This window comes from Leuresthes tenuis, unplaced genomic scaffold, assembly GCF_036924035.1.
Source record: "Leuresthes tenuis unplaced genomic scaffold, fLeuTen1.0.hap1 SCAF_11, whole genome shotgun sequence".
Taxonomy (NCBI): Eukaryota; Metazoa; Chordata; class Actinopteri; order Atheriniformes; family Atherinopsidae; genus Leuresthes; species Leuresthes tenuis.
In genome coordinates this window covers 28,452,533-28,474,488 of record NW_027325365.1, presented here as the reverse complement: position 1 = coordinate 28,474,488, position 21,956 = coordinate 28,452,533, and the positions used below count along the sequence as shown (strand labels likewise).

Sequence of the window (21,956 nt, the reverse complement as noted above, 5' to 3'; positions counted from 1 at the left end):
ACCATTCAGATGTTTACAAAATATCAGGTCTGCAGTGCTTGTGTAAAAATAGCTTGAAATTAGCATATTTGCAAAAACATCACAAGTATAAGGAGTCATTTTCAAAAGCGTTTTATTTGTAATGAATTACCAGTCTAATAAACATACTTTCTATCAACAGGCTTAAGAGCTATAAAATAGTATTTGAACTGAATATCAGCAGTTTATTTTAATCTTCGTTAAACTAACACTTGTTCTGAAGATGTTTCATACTTGACAAGATAACCTCAAAAATGAGTTTCTAAAAACTTAAACATAAGAGCATTGTTGCAACATCAGATAATACAGATTCAAAGCACAGTAATATATGGAGTTGTTTGCATACTTGAGTAAAATTATTGGTGTAGGCTTCAAAATACGGCTGGAAATTCTGAATTTTAAGTACACAACTTAAATATCTTCAGAAATGAAAAAGAATTGAACAATTCTAAAAAAAAATATATATAAGAAATCAAAAAAATTATAAAGGACAAAGATCTATAAACATCCACACTTATATAGTGCCTTTTAACTTTATCTAGGTTCCACAAAGCACTTTACGTGTGTTTCTTGATCTATTATGCAGCAATTCTTATTATATACATGCACTCTATATAGAGTATGCAGACATTTTTTCTCTATGGTCACAAACACTGGGGGCAAATGTGTATGACTGTCATGCACTGAGAAACTCTGTGAATGGAACCATCAACTTTCCAGCTGGAGGACAATCAGCCTACCAGCTGAACACAAATCTTTTTGTTGGTGCCTTTCCTCCTGCAGCAGTGTATGATATTGGCTGAAACTATCACTCCAGCTTAATCCAAAAATCATTGTTAGACCTTTACTGTTCATAAACTGCTATCTGTAAAGGATGAATGTGTGCACCTCTCACATTCTTTAGACCACGCGCACACATTTTAACAGCAACATAATCCTGAAATAAGATTTAAACAAAAAGGAGACTGGATCATTTCAATTAAAAAAAAAAAATTCTTCTGATTTTGTTTCTCTTTGTTAAATTTTACAATGTACTCCTTTTTATGTCATGTCAGAAAACCAATATTTAGAGATGGTTCAGATTTTCTGCATTGTTTCTTCAGCTTCCACAGGACTATTTAAAAGCAAATCATGATGCATATGTACATCAGTGGCTCCTCCTGATCACATCCACAGACCGTATACTGTACATACTGTGTGTCCATCTACTGCAGAGAAAAAGCTTTTGGTCCTCCCCTGTACTCCTGCTGTGATGTGTGAACTGATGCACATTTCTTATTTGTAGTCCAACCATTTATTTTTACCTCTGCAGTGTTGTTTGCTCAGAATCGACTGAGCTGATCTCTTGTTACTTTTTTATTCCAACAGATTTTGTTGTTCCTCATCACAGAGCTGAGATCACCAAATAAAAGTAAGTTCTTTTTGCTGTGCTTCACTGATGAGTGTCTCAGTTTTATATTCAGTAAAACTCAGCTTCCTCTTCACTGTTGCTTTCATCATCATGTCTGATGCAAACAATGTCTTGATATGCAAATCACTAATTGGGTTAGTGTCTGAGTCCATTCATGACTGAAACAGGGGAATCAGGTTTGTGCACGTGCACATAGTTTCATGATGAATATAAAAGAGAACCATATGTGCACACAGCTTTATAAATCTGGCAAAAACAACACATGTGCACATTCTGCCCTTTGTGCACAGTTTCTGCCATGAAACTTACACACAGTTATATGCTTCTGGTCCATGGTCAGCATGAGCTGCTTTCGATGGTACTTTTTCTACAATCTGCAGCAGATCAGCAGATTTTTTAATATCCAGTAGTCAATGTAATTGTTTGTTTTTTTTCTTTCAAGTCTTTTATTGTTGATAGTGTTGATCAAAAGTAGACATTTTATTACAAGTCTTTGATTTCACAGAATGGGATCATTTGCATTTATTTAAAAAAACATATTGTCAATTCTGTGCTTAAAATTGAGGTGTGACCAGCAATATATAAGACTGAACCTGTTACTTTTAATCGGTATGCAGACTGTTTTTTGTCACTTTTCTCAAGACCTTTTCTGAACATTTACAATGAAATCTCAGATTACTGAAATTATGATAAGGTTAATAATGACTCTAAATTCGTCCTGCATACCAATGTGACCTCCTCAAGACAAAATTAATAGATCATACTCTTCATTCTTTCATCTGTCACTTCCTCATCTTTGCTGTGCTCCTCATCTTGTTATACACCCCTCCTAGTACCTTCCTGGTACTTCTCCCACTGCTGTCACAACTGTGCGCTTTACTCCTGAAACACAAAGAGGATATAGTAAAAAACTTTACATTTAACTGCAGGTCAGTTTGATCTTCATTAAGATAGCTCGTGGTTTGAATGTCTTAAAAAGACAATTAGAAGATAAACTAATCTTCACATCCCAAACATTCTAATGTCTAAGGACTATACATCCCAATTCAATTCAGTTTTATTTATAAAGCGCCAAATCACAACAAATGTCATCTCACGGCACTTAAAAGAAACAGTCCAATTCAAGTAAATTAGAATCCAATTCATTGTTCTACAATTATAAATTGGTAATTAAAATGAATTGAAATCCAAATTAGTCCAATTCAAACAATGCATCTCAACCACCCACAAAACTCTTGAAAGTCTGAAAGTCCGACTATAACTACACTGATGTTGAAAGTTGAAATGTTTCAATCTGCGATTCAAGTGATTTCAGTTAATATTTTATATATCCCTGAAGGAAAATGATATTGCTGTGGCATAAATTGTTGCTATAAATTACAAACTAGAATTAAAGCTGCAAGCAGCGATAATCGGGCCCGAGCATGTGCGCAATCCCTGGCCAAGTTTGAAGGCGTTACCATTGCATCTGTGGGAGGGGTTCGATCATATGCAAGGTGTGGAAACAAATTGGCGTTTTCAACCACCAGCAGGTGGCGCTATAGGTGAGAGGCAGTATGCGCATAAGTACGCAGTCAGGGCAGAGTCCCGGGCAAGCCTATGAAGTTTGGTGAAGATCGGACAATGTATGCAGAAGTTAGAAGTGACTTTGTGTTTTGTGTCGAGCAGTAGCGAGTCGTCAAAGTTTGAGGGTCTGCCACGGCCACACCCTTAAGATTTTGGAAAAGATTCTCCTAACTTTTAATCCCTCATGGCTGAAGAGTAACCTGACGAAGTTTGAGGGCGTCACTATTAAATCTGTAGGAGGAGTTCGATCATATGTGTGGAAAAAGGCAAAACGGCACCAATTTGCATCTTCCACTCAAAATGGCTGACTTCCTGTGGACCTGGCACCATGATGTCAAGAGGATTTTTTGTGCGCCTGGGCATGGCGAAGGCGTGTACCGAATTTCGTCTGCCTATGCAAAACTAACCCCAACGGCATGGTTATTTAGAAAATTTGTAGGAGGGGCTACAGAGCCATTTTGCTCCGCCCATGGTTGCAACTCCACTAAAATGTATTGGCCAAGAGGCCTGATGCGCCTAGCGAAATTGGTGAGTTTTGGCGCACGGGAAACCACCAAAAAATGCGCAAAGAATAATAATAACTTCAGATACAATAGAGCCTTCGCTGCATACAGCTCGGGCCTTAATAAAAATGAGATGACAAACTCATGCTCTTGATCCTTGAGTGACTTGAGAGGAGAATACCATCTGATAATATTTAGGCTGGAATGGTCCGTAAATTTGGAAAATGTAAGACCCCTGAAGGACCTTCTTTTCTCTCAGTGACAAGAAATTTTGCTTGGGGCAATGCACAACATCCTCTAAACACTAGGTGGAGCTCAACATGTCAAGCAGCAGCTTCTGACTAATTTGCTGATTATTTTCTCTGAAACATAATGTTAAAGCTCTCAGAGACCCATTACAATAGCTGTGTTTTTCTTTTGAAATGAATGAAAATCCCCCCATCACTCTCTCCATTGTTTTTTTGGTCTCAATCAAAGGAGATATTTGGTGCTGAAGCTGTTGAATCCATCACTATGAATACCAGCTAGTCCTCATTAAAAAAAACACCATGGGGTGAAGCAAAGATGACCACACTGACACTAAATGGTGAAGTGGCTCTGCAGCAGGGAAACTACAGATGGTCAATAAATATTCTACAAAAAGTGCTTTAGATACTGTGTCTTCATCCCTATAATCTTATGATGTTGCTACATAAACACTATGTCATATAAACATAAAAAGACAGTATAAAATATTACTTTATTATCATGAGAAGAATGTACAGAAAGAGTACAGTTTCACATTCCTTCACACCTTGGATCCTACAACCGAAACTTGTCATTTCAGGCAGATAGAGAATTCGTAGGTGATAATGATTCTAACAACATGCACATTGGTCAGGGGCTTCAGTTACACATGTGACTGTAACGACCCCCTGTGCTTATAAGCTGATACTCCCCACCATCTAGTTCAGAACTTAAGAAGCCTTTCAGATGAGACGTGAAATATCTTTAAGATCCAAGTTTCCTTTATTCAAGCTCTTATGATTAAATGGATATTCAAATGTAGTCTTGTGGAATCAGCTGCCAGTATATGTCCGGGAAGCTGACATCCTCTCTAACTTTAAGATTAGGCTTAAAACTTTCCTTTTTGAAAAAGCTTGTAGTTAGGGATGGCTCAGGTGACCCTGAGACATCCTATAGTTAAGCTACTATAAGCCTAGACTGCTGGGGGGCCTCTTATGCCCCCCCGCACCGTTTAATTGCTCATATCACATTATACATTTGACATTATTGTTGTCATTAACTTGTGTTTCCCTGTCTCATCAGGTATCCTTTGAATGATGTTACAGTGTTTGTTGTCCCCTTTTTTCTGTCCTCTCAAACCCCAGCTAGTCGAGGCAGATGGCCACCATTCCCGAGTCTGGTTTTGCCAGAGGTTTCTTCCTGTTAAAAGGAAGGCGTTTCTCTCCACAGTCGCCTCATGCATGCTCAGGACAGGAGATTGGACTGAAGAGAAGTTTTGGTGCAATCAGTTGGTTTCCTTAGCTAGGAAACTGTTTTTCAATTGGCTCTGTATGTATGAATTGGACTAATTTTGAATTTAATTATTTGGATTGGATTATGATTACAATGAACTGAACTCCAATTGGATTGAATTATTGAAGTACTCTGAGATGACATTTGTTGTAATGTGGGGCTATATAAATAAAACTGAATTGAATTGAATAGTAAATGTATTGTTATTCACCCCCTTTTTTGCTGAAGTGCTAAATTTGACCTGGTGTTGCTGATTATTTCTACAAGTCATTAGTTAAATTAAGTCCACAAATGTGCAAGCTAATTGTCATGTGCTGGAGAATGAACTTTACTGTTTCTGTTGTGCATTGTGGAGGAGGTGGAATAGAATGTCTATGATTGAGACCTCCTTCTCACTGACTTTATCAAATCCAACCAATCATTTTCCCAGCTTGTTTCTTGAGGGAGCTGCTGTCTCTGTTGCTCCCTGAGCAGACCACAAGAGCTAAAAAGCTCCACAGCTGGGGTTTGAGTGTTTGTCCATAGAAACACATTATACTCTAAACGCCACAAAGCTGCACTTTATGGGAAAGTGGACAGAAAAAAAAGAAACATTGCATGAAACAAGAAAGAATGTTTGGAACACACCAAAAGACGTCTCATTGTTTAGTGATGAGGAATCAGTCTTTCAATGTCATGTGTCTTGGCTTGTTAACAGTGCCGAAGCAGAAAGAGGCTGTTCATTCTGCTAAGAACATCAAAACGCTACTAAACCTAAACAGAGCCAGCACATGTCTGCTGCTGTGTGAAGGTATAAGATATGGTATACAAAAACAAAACCGCCTATGTAACTGCCACAGTGTGAGCATCAGCAATTGCGCATTAAAGTCTTAGTTGACAGGATGTTCATATAAAAACATTACCTGGCTAAGCTCTACTTGTCATAAAATGTGTAAAACATTTCTTCACCAGTCAGAATGTTACTCCTGATGAGTGTCACATTAGGTCCACAATGAAGCAAAAAAACAATTTTTCTTCCTGCCAACTCTGCACACAGACTCTGGCTCTGAGAAAATAACACACACACACACGTACGTACGCACTCCCCGACTTTCCACCAGCTGCTGCTGTCTGACAGGCTGAGGATTACTGTGTTTTTTCCCCTCCTTGTGTCAAAGTATGTTGGAGCAGATGGTCTGGAGTGGCAGAATGGGATAATGTGTTGGAGAGACTATTGAGGAATGTGCCAAGTGCAATTTGTGTGTGTGTGTGTGTGTGTGTGTGTGGTTTCAGTTCGCGTGCCTTCTCACTGCCCTCTGCCCTTCGTGGCGCCAGCTCCACTTCCCCTCCACTCTAAACATCTGGTGTCTAGGACTTCCAGAACACGCACACACACACCCACACGAGCAAGCACACAGAGAGAAACAGTCAACAGGGAGAAAGCCCTCAGCTAGTTTACATTTAAAAGAGCAACATGACTGCTGTGGCTGCACAAGGGAGCTGTACACACTCTGTGTATCTCAAATGAAAATATTTCCATTCAAACTAACTTAGTTTGAGCCATCATTGTTGAATTGTACTGATGTTATTGTGTTCTGAGGGTCCTTTGGATAATGCCCTAGTATGTTCTTACCAAAAATATTAAATCAGAGTATACCATTGTAATAAACTAATTCTTAAAGTTTGAAATTGCAATGACGCTTGTTTGATCCTACACACAATGCTCCTACATGGAGGATCTGTGTCTTTAAACAAAAGGAATGCCAGCAGATTAATTTGTAAGATCATATTTAACTAGAACATAGTATTATTTAAGTTATGAAGTAATGTTACAAACAACCATCATTTGTTAATAACACACTGATTATGGACTCTTGAATCAAATTAGCGTCTCTTTATTTTTCTGTTACAATGTTTGAATACCGATATTGTCAGTAGATGTGCTGTTGTTCCAGAACTTACATGTCAACATGAAGCTACAATACTTTGAAAACATTTAAGCCACCCCTCATATATATTTCCAGGAAAACAGAAAATGGGTGCAGTGATTTATTGAAATGTGTATAAATGTAAAAACAGTATATAAGGCAAAAACAGAGTTTGTACAATTCTAAGGAGCTTGAAAGTCAATATTTGGTACGAGCACCTTAATTCTTCAACACAGCCTGATCCTTCTTTGACAAACTTTCTGTCATTTCTTTAAGTAGTCTTCAGGAATAGTTCTCCAGGCTTCTTGCAGGACATCCCAAAGCTCTTCTTAGAATGTTGGCTGCCTTTTTTTCCCCCATTCTCTGTCAACATGATCTGAGACTGCTTCAATATTGTTGAGGTCCGGGCTTTGGGGAGGATTCATCCCTCCGTAAGACCTGTTGCCACTGATTTTTAGCCCACATCTTGTCTCCCTTCCTCAAGAATGGCCTCCCTTCCATGGAGAGCATTTCTGATGAGGCTTGGCCAACAGTAGAAGGATCAACTGAAGGTTCAGATGCATCTCTCAGGTCCTGTGTCAAGTCTTAGCTGGATTTCTTTCCTCTTTTTTAGGGACATCACTTTCAAGATATCTGCCACAGATAGTTTTTTAGGCCTGGTGCTGCTTCTTTTGTTCTCCACTTGTCAAGTTTCCTTAAATGTTTTAAACACACTGCACACAATGCTGAGATATGCAAAGTTTTCAGCTCTTTGGGAATCACCTTGTTGCTGCAAAAATACTATTTTCTGTCTGTCAATCTGTGTTATCTTTGGCATTTTCATAGGTGCAACTAAATAAATGGGAATAAATTATGTCCCCTCTCTAGAATTGCCATGGTGGAGGGGTTTGAGTACCCCCCATGATCCCAAGAGCTGTGTTCTTGGATGCATTAGCCCCTGGTAAGGTGTCTTGGCTGGGCTCAGCCTGAAGAAGCAACAGGTTGCCACCTTCACATGGGCTCACCACTCACACGGAAGAAATTTAAGGTTTGAAGCATTGTTACCTGGTCTATTGGGACACGAATGTTACTTTGCTGGATGGGAAAGAGCCTAAGCCTGTGTGTGAGGTGGAGGTGGTACCCACTAGATATAGTTTGACTCACCTCCACACACAACACTGGCTCTGGAACCAATCTCCTGGGGAGGGGTTGGACTCATACTCATGGACTGCTGGGCGTGTGTTGGGATACTCACAAGTCCCCAGCTTAGCAGTTCAGTGTTGAGAGTTCTCCCTGGTGAGCAAGAGGATCACCTCGCTCTGGCTGCAAGTTACAGAAAGGAGGGTTCTGATAGTTGTGTGTGTGTGTGAGCAGCTCAGATTACCTGATCTTCTTGGAGTCTCCAGGTGTTGTTCTAGAGGAAGTGCCACCTGGGGATTTTATTTTCCTTCTGGGGCACTTCATTGCCCATTGCCCATGTGGGCAAGGACAGAGTGACCTGGAGGGGTGTGATTAGTAGGAACAGTTATCATGATCTGAACCTTGTGGGAGAGCAGAGCTTTGACACTGCTCAATCCATATATTATGTCTTGACACTGCTCGAATAATGTGTTGTTTAAGGTCAGAATGAACCCTGTTTAGATAATGACGAAGATGCAGTAGCGTCCTCAGACAGCAGGAGAGATTAGGTTTGGGCCACGTACACACTAAATGATATAGAAAGGTATAAAAAGATATCACAAACTGAGGTCTCGGGGAACTTCCGTGCATGCTGAAATGTACATGTCTCTGTGACGGTCTGTTCAATAAATTCCACATAAGAGGCTGACGAGTCCGGCAACTCTTTTCTCCACAACATCCTGTGCAGGGTTATTTTTTTTGTCTTTGCTAGTCATGGATTGTCTATGACAAACACCAAGTTTGAGCATAAGGTGGTGCATAAGTGTACCCGGCACCAGGCCAAAGACTAAAGATCGATGGTCGACTTAGTAGTCATATCTTCAGGGAAGAGCTGTCAACTGATAACCACCAGATGGTGTTGAGCTGAACCAGTTAGCAAGAAGAGACATGGTGAGACCAAAAGGCTAGTAAGGATGAACTGGGAACATTTGGGGCAGACCCCTGTCTCTGAGATCTTCAACTCAAACTGCCAGGAGAGCTTTTCTCATCTACCGGGGATGGTCGGGCAAATGTTATCCAAATAGATGATGTTCAGGACCTCCACTGCAGATGTTGCTTTCAGGAGCTGTGGACAGAAGGTCAACAGTGCCTGTCATGGGGGTAACTGGAAGACACACTGGTGGACACCAGCAGTAAGGGAGACTGTCAAGCTTAAGAAGAAGAAGAAGGACGCCTTTTCCTGGTTTTCCCAGGATTTACTTGAAGCAGCTGACAGGCACGGAGTGGTTAACAAGGCTAAAGCATTGGTGGTTGCGGCAGCTAGAACTTGGGCATGGGAGGTACTCAGCGAGGCCATGACTTTTGGTTGATTTTCAGCTGGCCTCGAAGATGTTCTGGAAAACCATTTGATGAATCAGAAAGGGAAAACCGGCCCTGTCCTATATTGTGCTTGGCCTAGGTAGAGAACTACAGACCTAAACTGAGGATATCATTGGAAGGGGTAGGCACCTTGAGGATCTCCCCGATCCCACTAGCATATCCTCTATTGAGGAGGCAGAGTCTCGGGACTTGGGGGGATACTCACTTATCACCTTGGAAGAAGTTGATGAGGTAGTTAAAAAGTTTCTGGCAATAAGGCACCAAGGATGAATGAGATTTGCTCCAAGACACTGAAGGTTTTGGACATTTTGTGGCTGATATGACTCTTCAATGTCACATGGAGGTGTGCAACAACTGGGGAGTGGCAGACTGGGATGATGATTCACGTTTTAAGAAAGGGGACTGTAGAATGTGTTCTAACTCTAGATACTCATCCTGCCTGGAAAACTTTACTACATAGGAGGCTCTGACTGATCCTTGAGACAATGGGCAGCCATAGCAGAGTCCAACACACACTGTAAACAAGCTCAAATTTGTGCCGAGAGTATGGACACAGCTGTTGCTTTGGTTAGACATAGACTGAATAGCCCCACAAAAGCGACTCCATTACCTCGTACTTCCGCAGCTCCCCCCACAGAATCCCTCAGGAGACATGGTTGTAAGCCTTCTCCAAGTCCACAAAACACATAAGGACTGGATGTTCAAACTCCCTTTCTAAAATGTGAAAGAAGGAGCACTGTGTGTTTCAAGTACAGCTGTCGCTGTGGATAACTCTTTGGTGACTAAATCATAAACTCTGAATATGAGACAACAACATGATGCACAAACTGCACTGCAGACCTGCAGCAGGTCTGTCAGCAACATGTTGAAAGGCAGGAATCAACCAATCAGTCTGCAGGAGAAACTGAAATTATATTAAAATTCATTCAATCTAAACACAGTGTAAAGGAAGTGATGCCATTCACTAACTTTAATTCAAATTATTCAAATAAGGGAGTTAAACTGACTATCTGAGAGGACACAGTATGTGTGCAGCTCAGTAGAAGTGGCAGCCAAACAACATGCAGTTTTGCACATTAATATTCATTCCATTTTAACATCAATACTGAGAAATGTTTTGGTGGTGAACAGATGGTTTAACTACAGAAACACCACACTGTTTGATGGGGTTAATATTAAGGTTTGTTTTTTTCTGTAATTTGTCTGTTTCTATCAATACACTTATTTATCAGTGATACTGCCAAGAGGAAAATAATAAGAAGCATTTTATTAAAGCTGATTTAAGCAGTGCTCCCTTTTGTGCTACTTTTCCTATTTTCAGTTGCAAGCACCATTGTCATTTTTCACTCTGCGATATTAAAGATGGTATCAAGTATTTAATATTAATATATCCCAGTTAAAAAGTATTGTGACAATTCTATTGTATAGTCCATTAAAAAGTATTTTTGAAAAAAATAGGGCAAACAGGGCAAAAACTAAAAAGAGTCTATACCGCCCAGCCCAAGCCTCAGCTTACTTCTGTTCTTTGCTAGTGTCCTTCTCAGCTAACAAGCTGACTGATTTACATTAAAATGCAAATTCTTCCGCTCAGTGGACTCAATATGTGAACTGGCTGCTTTCTGCTGAGATGCTGTAGTATTGACACTGTGCTAAGGTGGTAAGCTAATTTGGTTTCAAAATGGACATATTGTGTCAGTCAAGAGCAGTTGCCCACCAATCAGAAGGTGTGGTTCAACTCCAGCTTCCCTGGGTCACTTATCGAAGTGTCCTTGGGCAAGACACTGAACCCCATGTTGCCTACCGATGCATCCCTCAGTGTGTGAATGTAGTAGGAAGCATGTAGCTGTATAGACTAATACATGCTGTGTGAGTGAATGGGTGAATGTGGCACATAGTGTTAAAAGTGCTTTAGTGGTCAGCTAGACTAGAAAAGCACAATACAAATACAGTCCACTTACAAACTGTATGTTTTTTTTTGCTTTTTTTAAAAAAAATGGTCCTAAACTTTGGACATTTTTTGTCTTTTTTTTCCTGGTTTGTCTCCTCATTGTTGTCTCCGGTTTGCTCCACCGTGCTGCAGCACATGTGAAACAGGGTGACCACTGAGCAGAACATATTTGTGTGAATTAAACAATGCATCAAAGCAAATACTTTGCACCAAGAAAATATTTTGCAGTTGAGTTATTGAAATGACTCAAGGAATCATTTCAGCACTAACTCATCTATGACGCAAATTTAACGTAAGCACGTTCTATGAATGTGACCGTTGCGTGTCCGCAGTGTGGGAAATGTAGCCAAATCTTATGGATAGAAAACTAAAATGGATCAAGACAATGGTCTTTTGAATGGCAAGTTCATGTTAAAACCCTGCCAGATGTTTCTCTCTCTCAACAAGACCAAAGTTATCTGCTGTTACTGTCGATGTGAATTGTGTTATCACGCACACAAGTCTTATATATCACTTGCTAGCACTGCACACGGCTGATGCAGAGATCCCCAGCACAGCAAGGTTAGACAGTTACAATATGTAAGATTTTTTTTCTTAGTCTGAATTTTGTGTGACATTGTAACATTCCTATTGTAACATTCCTATTACATTCAGGTCAATATGCCCTTCTGTTGTTGCATGTTGGGCTTGAGTTTGCCTTGAGAAGCTTTCAGCATATTTTTTTGTTATTTGAGAATGCTGAAGAATTTTCTGGACAATTTACTTTGGATATCTGCAAGAGTGATTTCAAGAGTTGGAGGGTAGAGGCAGTTTTAATGTCAGGTGTTTCAGGCATGTTCAGAAACTGACTGGAGAGCAGAAATTCAGCAGTTCAGCAAGTTAAAACAGGGAAATTGGGGTTTCAGCAACAACATTTTCAAATAAATCCTGTGAACAAGTAGCAGTGGAGAGAGGACAGTACAGGCTTGTGCTCTCACTGCATTTTTTGATTGCTGCAGGCGATGTATGGATGACCACACCACGAGATGTTCTATAAAAACATGAATCACCTTCTCTAAATCATTATTAGGCACCTCAGCTATGGCTCTCAACTGATAAAAGCAAGATCTAAGAACTGAGGTAATCTGCTTCTCAAAGTGAAAAACTATCAAAATAAACACCAAGACTTTTAACAGAGAGGTGAATATAAGAGGCTAAAGGCCCAGCAATATGCATGTCGATAAATTTGGGACCTTATTTTCATTCAAGTTGAGGAAGTTTAGGTTCATTATGTGATTTAAACATTTAAGCTAATTTGGTTTCACAATGGACACATTGTGTCAGTCAAGAGCAGTTGCCCACCAATCAGAAGGTGTGGTTCAACTCCAGCTTCCCTGGGTCACTTATCGAAGTGTCCTTGGGTTCTAGGGAATCTATTACTTTTATTCTTCAAAGATCTATTTATTCAAAGATCTATGTTTTTCTCATTCACCCATTTATCCGCAACTGTAAACAAATACTTTGACCCTTTCTTCACTTGATCATGTAAGTTAAAATGGAAAATGAGTGCTACCCTTACCTTCCTCTTTTTGCTCCTGCCCTCAGCCTGCAAGGTCCTGGTACATTGTTCCACGCACTGTGAGAAGCTTACACTGCTGTGGTCTGAACTGTAGTCCAGCTCCGCTAATTGGGCCAGAGACAGGATGTAGTTGCAGGCAATGCGTAATATGGCCAGCTTGGAGAGCTTCTGCCCATAGGAGTAACATGGCACCTTGAGAGTGAAAGAAAAAAAGGGAAATTACTGTCTAGTATGTGGAGTGGGTTCTGGTCAAAGCTCACAGAAACACATAAAAAAATAACCACACAACAAGAAAACCGAAATAAGAAATGTTAACCCTTGCAAAATATCATACACTTCAGCAAACTTTTCAATCAGTTTAATACACCTGATAATCTAATAATCAGATACACAGGAGAGTGGTCAGTCTGCTGTTAAACAGTGTTTGAATTCTTCTATTATTTTACAGTTTTAACATAAGAATTTTAGATCAGGAATAATTTTTGTATGGCTGGGGTGTAAGTAAAAGTCATAGTCTTACATTTTTTGTGACATTGGACAAACAAGACAAAGAAGGATTCTCACAGAATTAAAACTTGTTTAAATTAGGAAAGCAACCCAATTTAATTACAATCAAACTGCCATAGTTCATACTTCCACATGTTCTAAAACATGATCAACTCTACTGTCCTGAAGGGACACTGAAGCATCCTTTCAATTTTAGATGTTGACCAAGAACCTGACCTGCTTCCGCAATGCCTCAAATGCAGCACTGATAGTGTGGACACGCGTCCTCTCCCTGGCATTGGCGAGAAGCCTCCTGGTCTGCTGGATGGCTTTGACCTCTGGAAGACGTCCCTGTGTATCAGTGCTAATCCCAACACGCTTTTTGGGAGACTCCTATGAGAAAAAGATCAGAAACTTGATTCATACAACCATCGCCAAGAGGCCATTTCCTTTTCACGGGGGTAAACAATAGTATTCAATTTTTCAGTTTGGTTTTTAGAATGTATTTAACCAACATGCCACTCAGATCCAGAAGGCAGTTGTTCATTCATTCAACCAAACCTTGGCAGAAACTACAATCATCCTTTGCTTTATGTTAACTAAACTATTAAAAGATCATGAAGAAGTATATAATCCATTTCTTCTGTACCTCAACCCTAAATTTCTCCACATGTTGCCTGCTGGAGTTGTAGATTAGAACATTGTCATATCAGCCAGCCACACAATGCAAATACTGTGTGATGTCAGACTGAGAACAGAGCGGGTAACTGGTCGGCAAATACACAGTGAGTGTAATGCCTGCGCAATATACCCAACCACCACCCATCGCCTAAACTAAATACACTGCAATAGTGTTTGAACTTCCATTAGTGATTTAACCCAGACAATCTCCTGATGTGCTGCTTCAACAACTTCAATGTCTACAATTCTTATTGTATTGATATTATTCTCATGACATTGTCCAGTAATCATGCATTAAAACTGATATTGATCACAATTATTTGTATTGCTGCTCATCGATCGATTGATTAACTCTGCATGTAATTCACCAATCAGTTTAGTCTATGAAATGTTACAACCTATGAAGTTACTCAGGCAAAATTTTTCCAATGTCTTTAATATTATTGACAGTGAAATTAAATTAAGATTAGTTGCTTAATAAACACAATCACTCCATAATCAAAACTGCTGCTGAATAATTTCCTACCATTAACGATTTGAACAGGCATTTACTTACGATACTGTATATTTACCTTTGGTGAAGAGACATGGATTTCCATATGTTCCATACACTGTGAGGACTGGGGGACAGACAGGTCTGCAGAATGTCCTGGCAACAAGGACTCAAAAGAAAAGTCCTGACAGCCAGGAGAACGGCTGCCACTGGTAGAGGATGACAGAGGGAAAGTTGAGTGGAGGCCCAGTTTAATTCTGTTGGACAGAGGCTGAGAGATGGAGGTGGGCCAATGGGAGATCTCATGGGTTGACAATGGAGAGGCAGGTGACTGGGACATTTTGGAAGAGATGGCTGGCACGTTAATGCCAATTCTCATGTCTATGGCGCCACTCTGACCTGGAGCCATGTTGTCCTCTGATATTCCTGACAAAATCCCCGTACTATTGGCCATCATCTCCTGTGTCATAATGAACTGTCGCTGGTGTGGAGCCAACTTGATGACATCATGCATCCCCATTTGGATGTCATCTACTGAGTCTACATTCAACATGTCCACTGGGAAATCCTTCATCCTTTCAGTCTCAGGGCCTGTGAAAAGTCTTTTAGGCTCACGGGACTTCCTCTTGAACTTCTTGTTGGTGCCAGGCACAGACATCAGTACAGGTTCTTTGTTAGAAGAGCTACAACAGGTGTTACTTAGTGGTGGAGGTTTCTTCATTTTGCAACAATCAATATAACAAAAAAGGCTAAAGTGAAATAAATGGCAGCATTTAATCAACAAAATAAAACACTGATATTAAAATGTACTTTTTGCATCAACAACAAAGTTTCTTAAAAAAGTACAACTAATTATTCGAACACCATAAAACTTTTGATACAATTTTCGGGTTTCAGTCAGCAATGCACACAATGACCCAAACAAAAGCAAACACGCACACACAAGTGTCTAACACATGCTGTTCAACTGCACAAAAAGGATGTGCGCAGCCATGTGTGTTACTTTAATTTTACCAGCAGGTTTCTGTGGCTCCGCTCTGTCTGCATAGCAGAATCCTGAATAATCCACATTAGTGCTCAAAGCTGTGTAACATCTGCTATTCCACACAAGTCGCCCCTGTGGACTGAGAAGTGCAGAGAGCTTTTCCTCTGCTGCAAAGGTTCCTTTCTGTGTGCAGTCCAGGCCTTTGCCTCAGAGTGAGGTTACTGTGAAGCTGTCTAAGTGTGGCTCCAGTCTGTCTGCATAGCAGCGCTCTGAATAACCCTCACTAATACACACTCTGAGCACAGATATGCTGCATGCAGCTGCTACCCCAACACCCCCCACCCCAAAAAAATAATAAAATAAAATATAAAAAAAAAAAACAGCTCGTGAACAGAACAGCAACTCTTTAGAAGCAGAAGCAGAACTTCACCAGCAGTCACACCAATCAGTCATGACTCATAAGGACACCTCTGGCAAGCTTACGCAAGTTTTACAAGCAGTCAGAAGAAAACGAACCGTATTGCTCCAGTTCCACAATGAAACTACAGTGACTTCTCAGAGTGACCATTTGGTAAGGGAAATGTTCTGTGGTTACTAGGGAAACTGGAGAGTTTCAGACAAATCCGCCAAATATGTTTGAACAACTGTCAGCATCAAGAGGCGATGGCTGAAACCCCAATGCCCCCTGCAAGTTCCTCCGGTACCGAACCATCCCTTACTGGAGTTCTAGGACTTCTCTTGAAGAAAACGGTGCTGCACCACAACGTGCACGCGTGGTTAGAGATATCTGCCTCTTACGGAAAAAACGGGTTTCAGTAGCTTCAGCGAGGCGAATTCTTATCCAGGTAACCAGAAATAATCAGTCCAACAGCTGCTGACTTCTGGGCTGACTCAGACTGTTTGCTTCGATCCACTGTGCCCCTCTGTTTGTCTGGAAACAGAGTCGCGCGCGCAGCGTTGACGGAATCTCAAGATAAATAACACAACAGAAGGGTCTCGCGCTCCCACAGCTCCACTGGCGTCTGACTGGCTGAGTTTATCGCACACACACAAAGACGAAGAGAGGCAGAACCGGTCTGTGTGGAACAGAGCCCTCAGCCTACCTGCGGCCGCCCCAGCACACCCTCTGACGGCTCAGCAGCGCCACATCGTGGACAGGACGAATAACAGCACAGGAACAAACCGAAGGATTCTGATCAGCCACTGTTCTGTTTAGTTGTAGGTTTGACTGGCCAGAAGAAAACCACTACTTGTTCAATAATACGCATAACTGTGTGTAACGCATAACTAATAAATGTGCGCTTATGTACAGAAACCTTGATAAACCCTCACGAAATGTTCCTAATATGTTATTTAGCATGGGGTATATAATTATCTTTATGCAAGAGAGTTTTTTTTAAAATTTATTTGAAGGCAGGGTTTCTTGTTTTCATGCTCAAATGTTTCACTGCTCTCCCTCTAAACTCTCTTCAAACTGAAAAATTTGGCTTGTGGACAGATCTACTCGGCCGCACCTAAGACCATCTGTGTTCAGGTTGACTGCTGCATGGACACGTCCTGCTCTCCAGTTTCTGTTCCAGTTTCCACCTTTCTGCTACACTCAGGTCTCTTCTGTATACCTATGGAACTTTTCCCGCTTTTCACTCTTCTATTCCTGTGGAACAATGCTGTCACCAACAGCAAGTGTGGGTTATGACAAAATTGCCTTTGGCAGTCATGAGACTAATCAACTTCTATAATAGTCTCAGAAAAATAATGGTTCCTTAGAGGTTCTTTGAGGGGCTAACTCCAGAGTGTCTTCAGAGTAGAGATGGTACTTCATGTTCTTTATGGGGTACAAAAAGTTGGTCAGAAAACAGTATGCACCTCACAATTTACCAAATCCTGGCTGACATCTTGAAATGGGCTGTGTTTTTCTGTACAAACAATAGTTTGTACAAACAAACACAATAGTTTGTACAGAAACCTAGCAGTTTAATAGTCCAGATTTTTAAATTCATTAATCTGGAACACCCTGAAATGCTGAAAGTGTTTACATTTGACATTTCTTGCTGAATTAAAAAAAAAAAGTTAGGTTTGAAGTAATCAAAGACTTGTCACATCATGTTTTGTTCAACAAATAACCAACTGATCAAAATCCAGAAAAAAATCCTACCTTTCAATATTTGAGATGTTTGGTTAACCAGCTGAATTTGAAACAACTATGTAATACCTACAAAGACTATACACACATTATGCTGGCTATAATCATGTTTGTTTTTTTCTTTTCAAGAATATAAAGTAACCCAATATCCATTTTATTTTTTAATCTTAGGCTGTGATGCAAAAAACAATATCTGGTCATTGTTATGATAAAGAGGGCTGCAGGCAAAACCTACTGATGAGTGCAGCAGCTCCACTCATGTATCCCACATGAGTGGAGCTAAAAAGTTAAAAAAAAACAACCCCTGGGAAATATGAAAGATTTACCACATCTGAGAGAATGTCAGATTTTTTTGTTTAGTAAAAAAAAACAGATATGATACAAAAACTATTTTATTGAATAGCTGAACAATCAGGCTTTGTAAAACATTTCTAAAAATGTATTGTAATGTTTAGCTTTTTTTTGTTGATGTTCAGATAGAAGTGGAGAGAAAAAAATGTGTGACCACCCTGTAATTGGAAGGTTGTAAAAGGGAAACACATGTCGAGCAAGGAAGATGTCAAAGCAATAGGTCTTAAAATAGAAAATGTACAACAAAAGAAATGAAAAACAAAGACAGAAACAGAACTCAGTATTTGTGAGCAAAATGTAATAAACAGGCTGAAGGAAATGGAATTTCATCCAGAAAAACCTAACGTACATCACCACTACTAACACCTAAAGAGAAGAAAACAAGGTTACAGTGGGCTGGAGAGAAGCAGTCATCGACTGTGGACGGAAGTGATATTCAGAGATGAATCACCAATCTGCTGTGGAAAAGGAGAAGATGCTGGAACTTTAGTTTGGTGCAGGTCTAATGAAAGGACTGGCTGTAGAAAATAAGAACATTTCCGCCATCATTGATGATATGGGGTTGATGTCAGATAAAGGACCTGGGGAGATGGCAGCCATTACCACTATAGGAAATGCACAGGTGGACTCTTTTCTGATGATGCTGAGCTCATTTTTCAGGATGATGATTCATCTCTTCACAGAGTAAAGAGGGTTCAGATTTTCTTCAGGAAAGCAAATCAGCTCAATGACATGGCCAGCAAACAGTCTCAGTCTGAATTCAAATTTATGGAAAACACTGGTCTATGACAAGGCTCCATCCTGCAGAGCTGATCTGTCAGCTGCTGAAAGAAAGACGGAACGTGACTGATGAAGAGTATTGTTTTTTATCAGCGAAGATCACAAAATGAGATTAGTGTCGTATGTGGGGTTTTTTACTAATTTAAAAAACTTAATGAACATCCTTCAAGTGTGATGATTCTGTCATTTTAACCAGAAATTGTATCTAATAAAGGCATAATGATAAATTGTACATTCTGCGTACATAAAGTACCTAAATTAAATAAAAATGAGAACATTCCCACTTAAATCAGCAAATGTAAATTAACATAAACAATTGTGTTCTCAGTTCAATGATCAGATGTTAGATAAAAAAAAATCATTGGTATGGGGTACAGTGTGTGGTGATTAAGGTTTTGCTTTTATTGATCTATACATTTTTATTGGTGCTGCCTGGTTTTCTTGGTTCGTTTCCAGGCTGGGCTGGATGGCTTGGAGGAGCGCTCTCTCACCATTGTCATCTGTAACTGATTAACAATCTAGCTCCGGCTAAAGCTTGCTCTCTCCTGTGCCATATGATTGTCTCTTTTCAGTGTTATGCGTTTGCCTACTCTAGCGCCCAGCTTGACATCAGTGTCCCGCCCAGCCTTCCACCGAACCAGCCAGCAGCCCACCTCCGAGCCTCTCCACCCCTGCACAGAATCCCCTGGACACGAGACCAATTCCCCTCGGATCCCTCACCTGAACACAGAGCCTCCTTCCCCACTTACCTGGACCTGGATCTGTTCCTCACTTCTTGGCATCCTAACTCGCCCCCTCCCTAAATAAATCTATGCCAGGAGCTGCATAGATAGAAAATAATATTCACAAGTATTTGTACAGTTAAATCAACCAGTTTAGACAGTTAAAAAAAAAAAACGCTGTTAAAGTATTGCCAGACCAATCTGCACAGAACAAGGTTAGTGTCCTGTCCTGATTGCCATGATTAATCAAGGGGATCTGGAGCAGTTATTCACCATCACAATACATACATGTGTAGTAGTTAATGTGGGAAAAGGACAGAGAATTGCAGGAGAAGTTGTTGTTTATGTTGTTTATGCATTTAGCAGACGCTTTTATCCAAAGCGACTTACATGTAGGGTAGGCATGTAGGGTAAGGGTGTCTTGCCTAAGGACCCCTACTGGAGGTAATACCTTTCATGCAGGGGATTTGAACTCAGGTCTCCCACATGGAAGGTGGCAATCATATCTATCCAGTCCTCAGAAGTCTCCTCAGAGTACTTTTACAATCTTCTCATGTATAAATATGACAATTCTAAAGCAGAAATCTAATACTCAGATGCATGAGTGTTGCACTTAAGGCAACAAATACTGAATAATTACATCTATTAAGTGATTTTTCCATCCAATCTTTTGCCCTGGTTGTAAAATCCCAATAATTTATTAAGCAAGTTAGACTTCTTTAGTCTCTGCTTTTTCTCCATTTTTGACATTCCCAAGGGGTAACTCCCCTCCTTTGATTCCTCAGTGAGCTGCTTGTTTGACACCAGTCTGGATGTCTGCTCGACTACGCAAACTCAACAGCTCATGGAAATAGCCCTCAAGGCACTGCCTAGGAAGATTGTAGATCTCCCTCTGGTTAAATATGGGTGCTCCATCTACTATAGTGGCTGAGAAGCGCAAAACACATTTACAATTTAAAAAACATTAACAAATTAAAAAACAAAATAGCATTTAAAAAAAAAACACATTAACAAATTAAAAGACAAAATAACATTTTAAGAAACAAATTTACATTTTAGGAAACAAATTTACATTTTAAAAAGCAAATTTACATTTTTATGAAACAATCGTACAAATGCCGAGACAAAACTACAAGTGGCAAAACACAGTTGCAAAGCCAAAAACAAATTTACAGAAGACGAAAAGGGAAGGTCCTAAAGGTCAGAAGTGACGTCACGGTGACCCAAACTTGTTGTACAAACAACTGAATCTGTAATCCTGCTTCACGTGGAAAGTCAGCGGTGATTTTTGATGGCAAGAACTGCGCTGAATATGTTTTTTCTTAAGTTTATACTAACTGAACAATGTCTTGCCCTTTTTGTGGAGTAAATTTCAGCCAGTTTACACCATTGAGGTGTGCGGTGGGGTGGGGTGGGGCGGTGCTTTTCCCCTGTTGGGGGCAGCCTGGGTGATGGTGGGTCTCAGGCCTGGGCTGCTGCGACTGTGTGTTTTTTGTTTTTTCTGTTTTTTTCTTTTCTTTATTTGTAGGGGCCCTCTGGGGTATGGCAGGTGAGTGCCTTCTGGGTGCACAGTAGCTGGCTGCAGGCCCCGGACCTGGTGGACATCAGGCCCTCCTGCTCTGTGGCAGGTCCCAGGAAACGGGGGTGCCTATTGCGGCCAGTCTCTCTCTGGCTTCCCTCTCCGGGGAGCTTCTCTCCCCTGGTCTTCTATATCCCCATACCCCTTTTGGCTCCAGTACACATTCACACATGTAGGGTTTTGGGGGCTTGTGTGTTCTGTGGCGTGTAGTGGATGGGACCACGTAGGTGGTCCCCTTTGCTGCACTCTGCAGCCCACCACCCCTGTTTTAATTACACCTTAGACATTACTACTTATCAGACACAAACACACAAACACACACACATTAGGTCTTGGGGGGTAGTAGCACCCCAGCGGAGTTGAGGGAGGGTGAACATGAGCGAATGCATGTGCTGTGCGAGTATGTGTGGGTGTGTTTATTTATTTTATTTTTTACTATCATTGTGATTATTTGTATTATTCTTATACACTCATAACTAAGCATTTGATCAACACGTAGTGTCAGTCAGTCAGTGCCTATGCATTATCTTTTTGGAAGACTGCATGTCTGTCCTGTGTTTGAAAATGTCCATCTATGGAGACTTAGAGCGCCACAAAAGGATACTTCTGTGAGGGTATAAAACAAACTTCCTGCCCAGCAGTGTCAATTCAGCACACTGATGTTGTTCTAACTGGAGGGAAGTGGTCTTAGCTTTTATACCATGTCTGTCCAAAGAAGTGAAAGAATTTGGGTGAGCTTTTCCCCCAAATTCTGATATTTTTTACATTGTTACATAAGGTAATTCAGAAGAGTTTACAGTTTCATAAAAAAATCTGAAGAATGTAATAT

General features: G+C 40.5%; 2 protein-coding genes across 2 annotated transcripts in view; one reads left to right on the top strand and one right to left on the bottom strand.

Annotated features, from left to right (window-relative positions):
• tmem129 (transmembrane protein 129, E3 ubiquitin protein ligase) overlaps nt 1-21,956 on the top strand; it is a 149,911-nt gene that overhangs the window by 32,173 nt on the left and 95,782 nt on the right. The gene's annotated exons all lie outside the window — the stretch shown is intronic.
• Nucleotides 96-16,641, bottom strand: atoh8 (atonal bHLH transcription factor 8). Its single transcript, XM_072396265.1, has 4 exons — nt 14,647-16,641; nt 13,631-13,786; nt 12,908-13,099; nt 96-2,311 (listed from the first exon to the last, which is right to left on the bottom strand). The coding sequence occupies exons 1-4, from the start codon at nt 15,286-15,288 to the stop codon at nt 2,306-2,308; spliced, it is 996 nt and encodes a 331-aa protein (XP_072252366.1). The 5' UTR covers nt 15,289-16,641; the 3' UTR covers nt 96-2,305.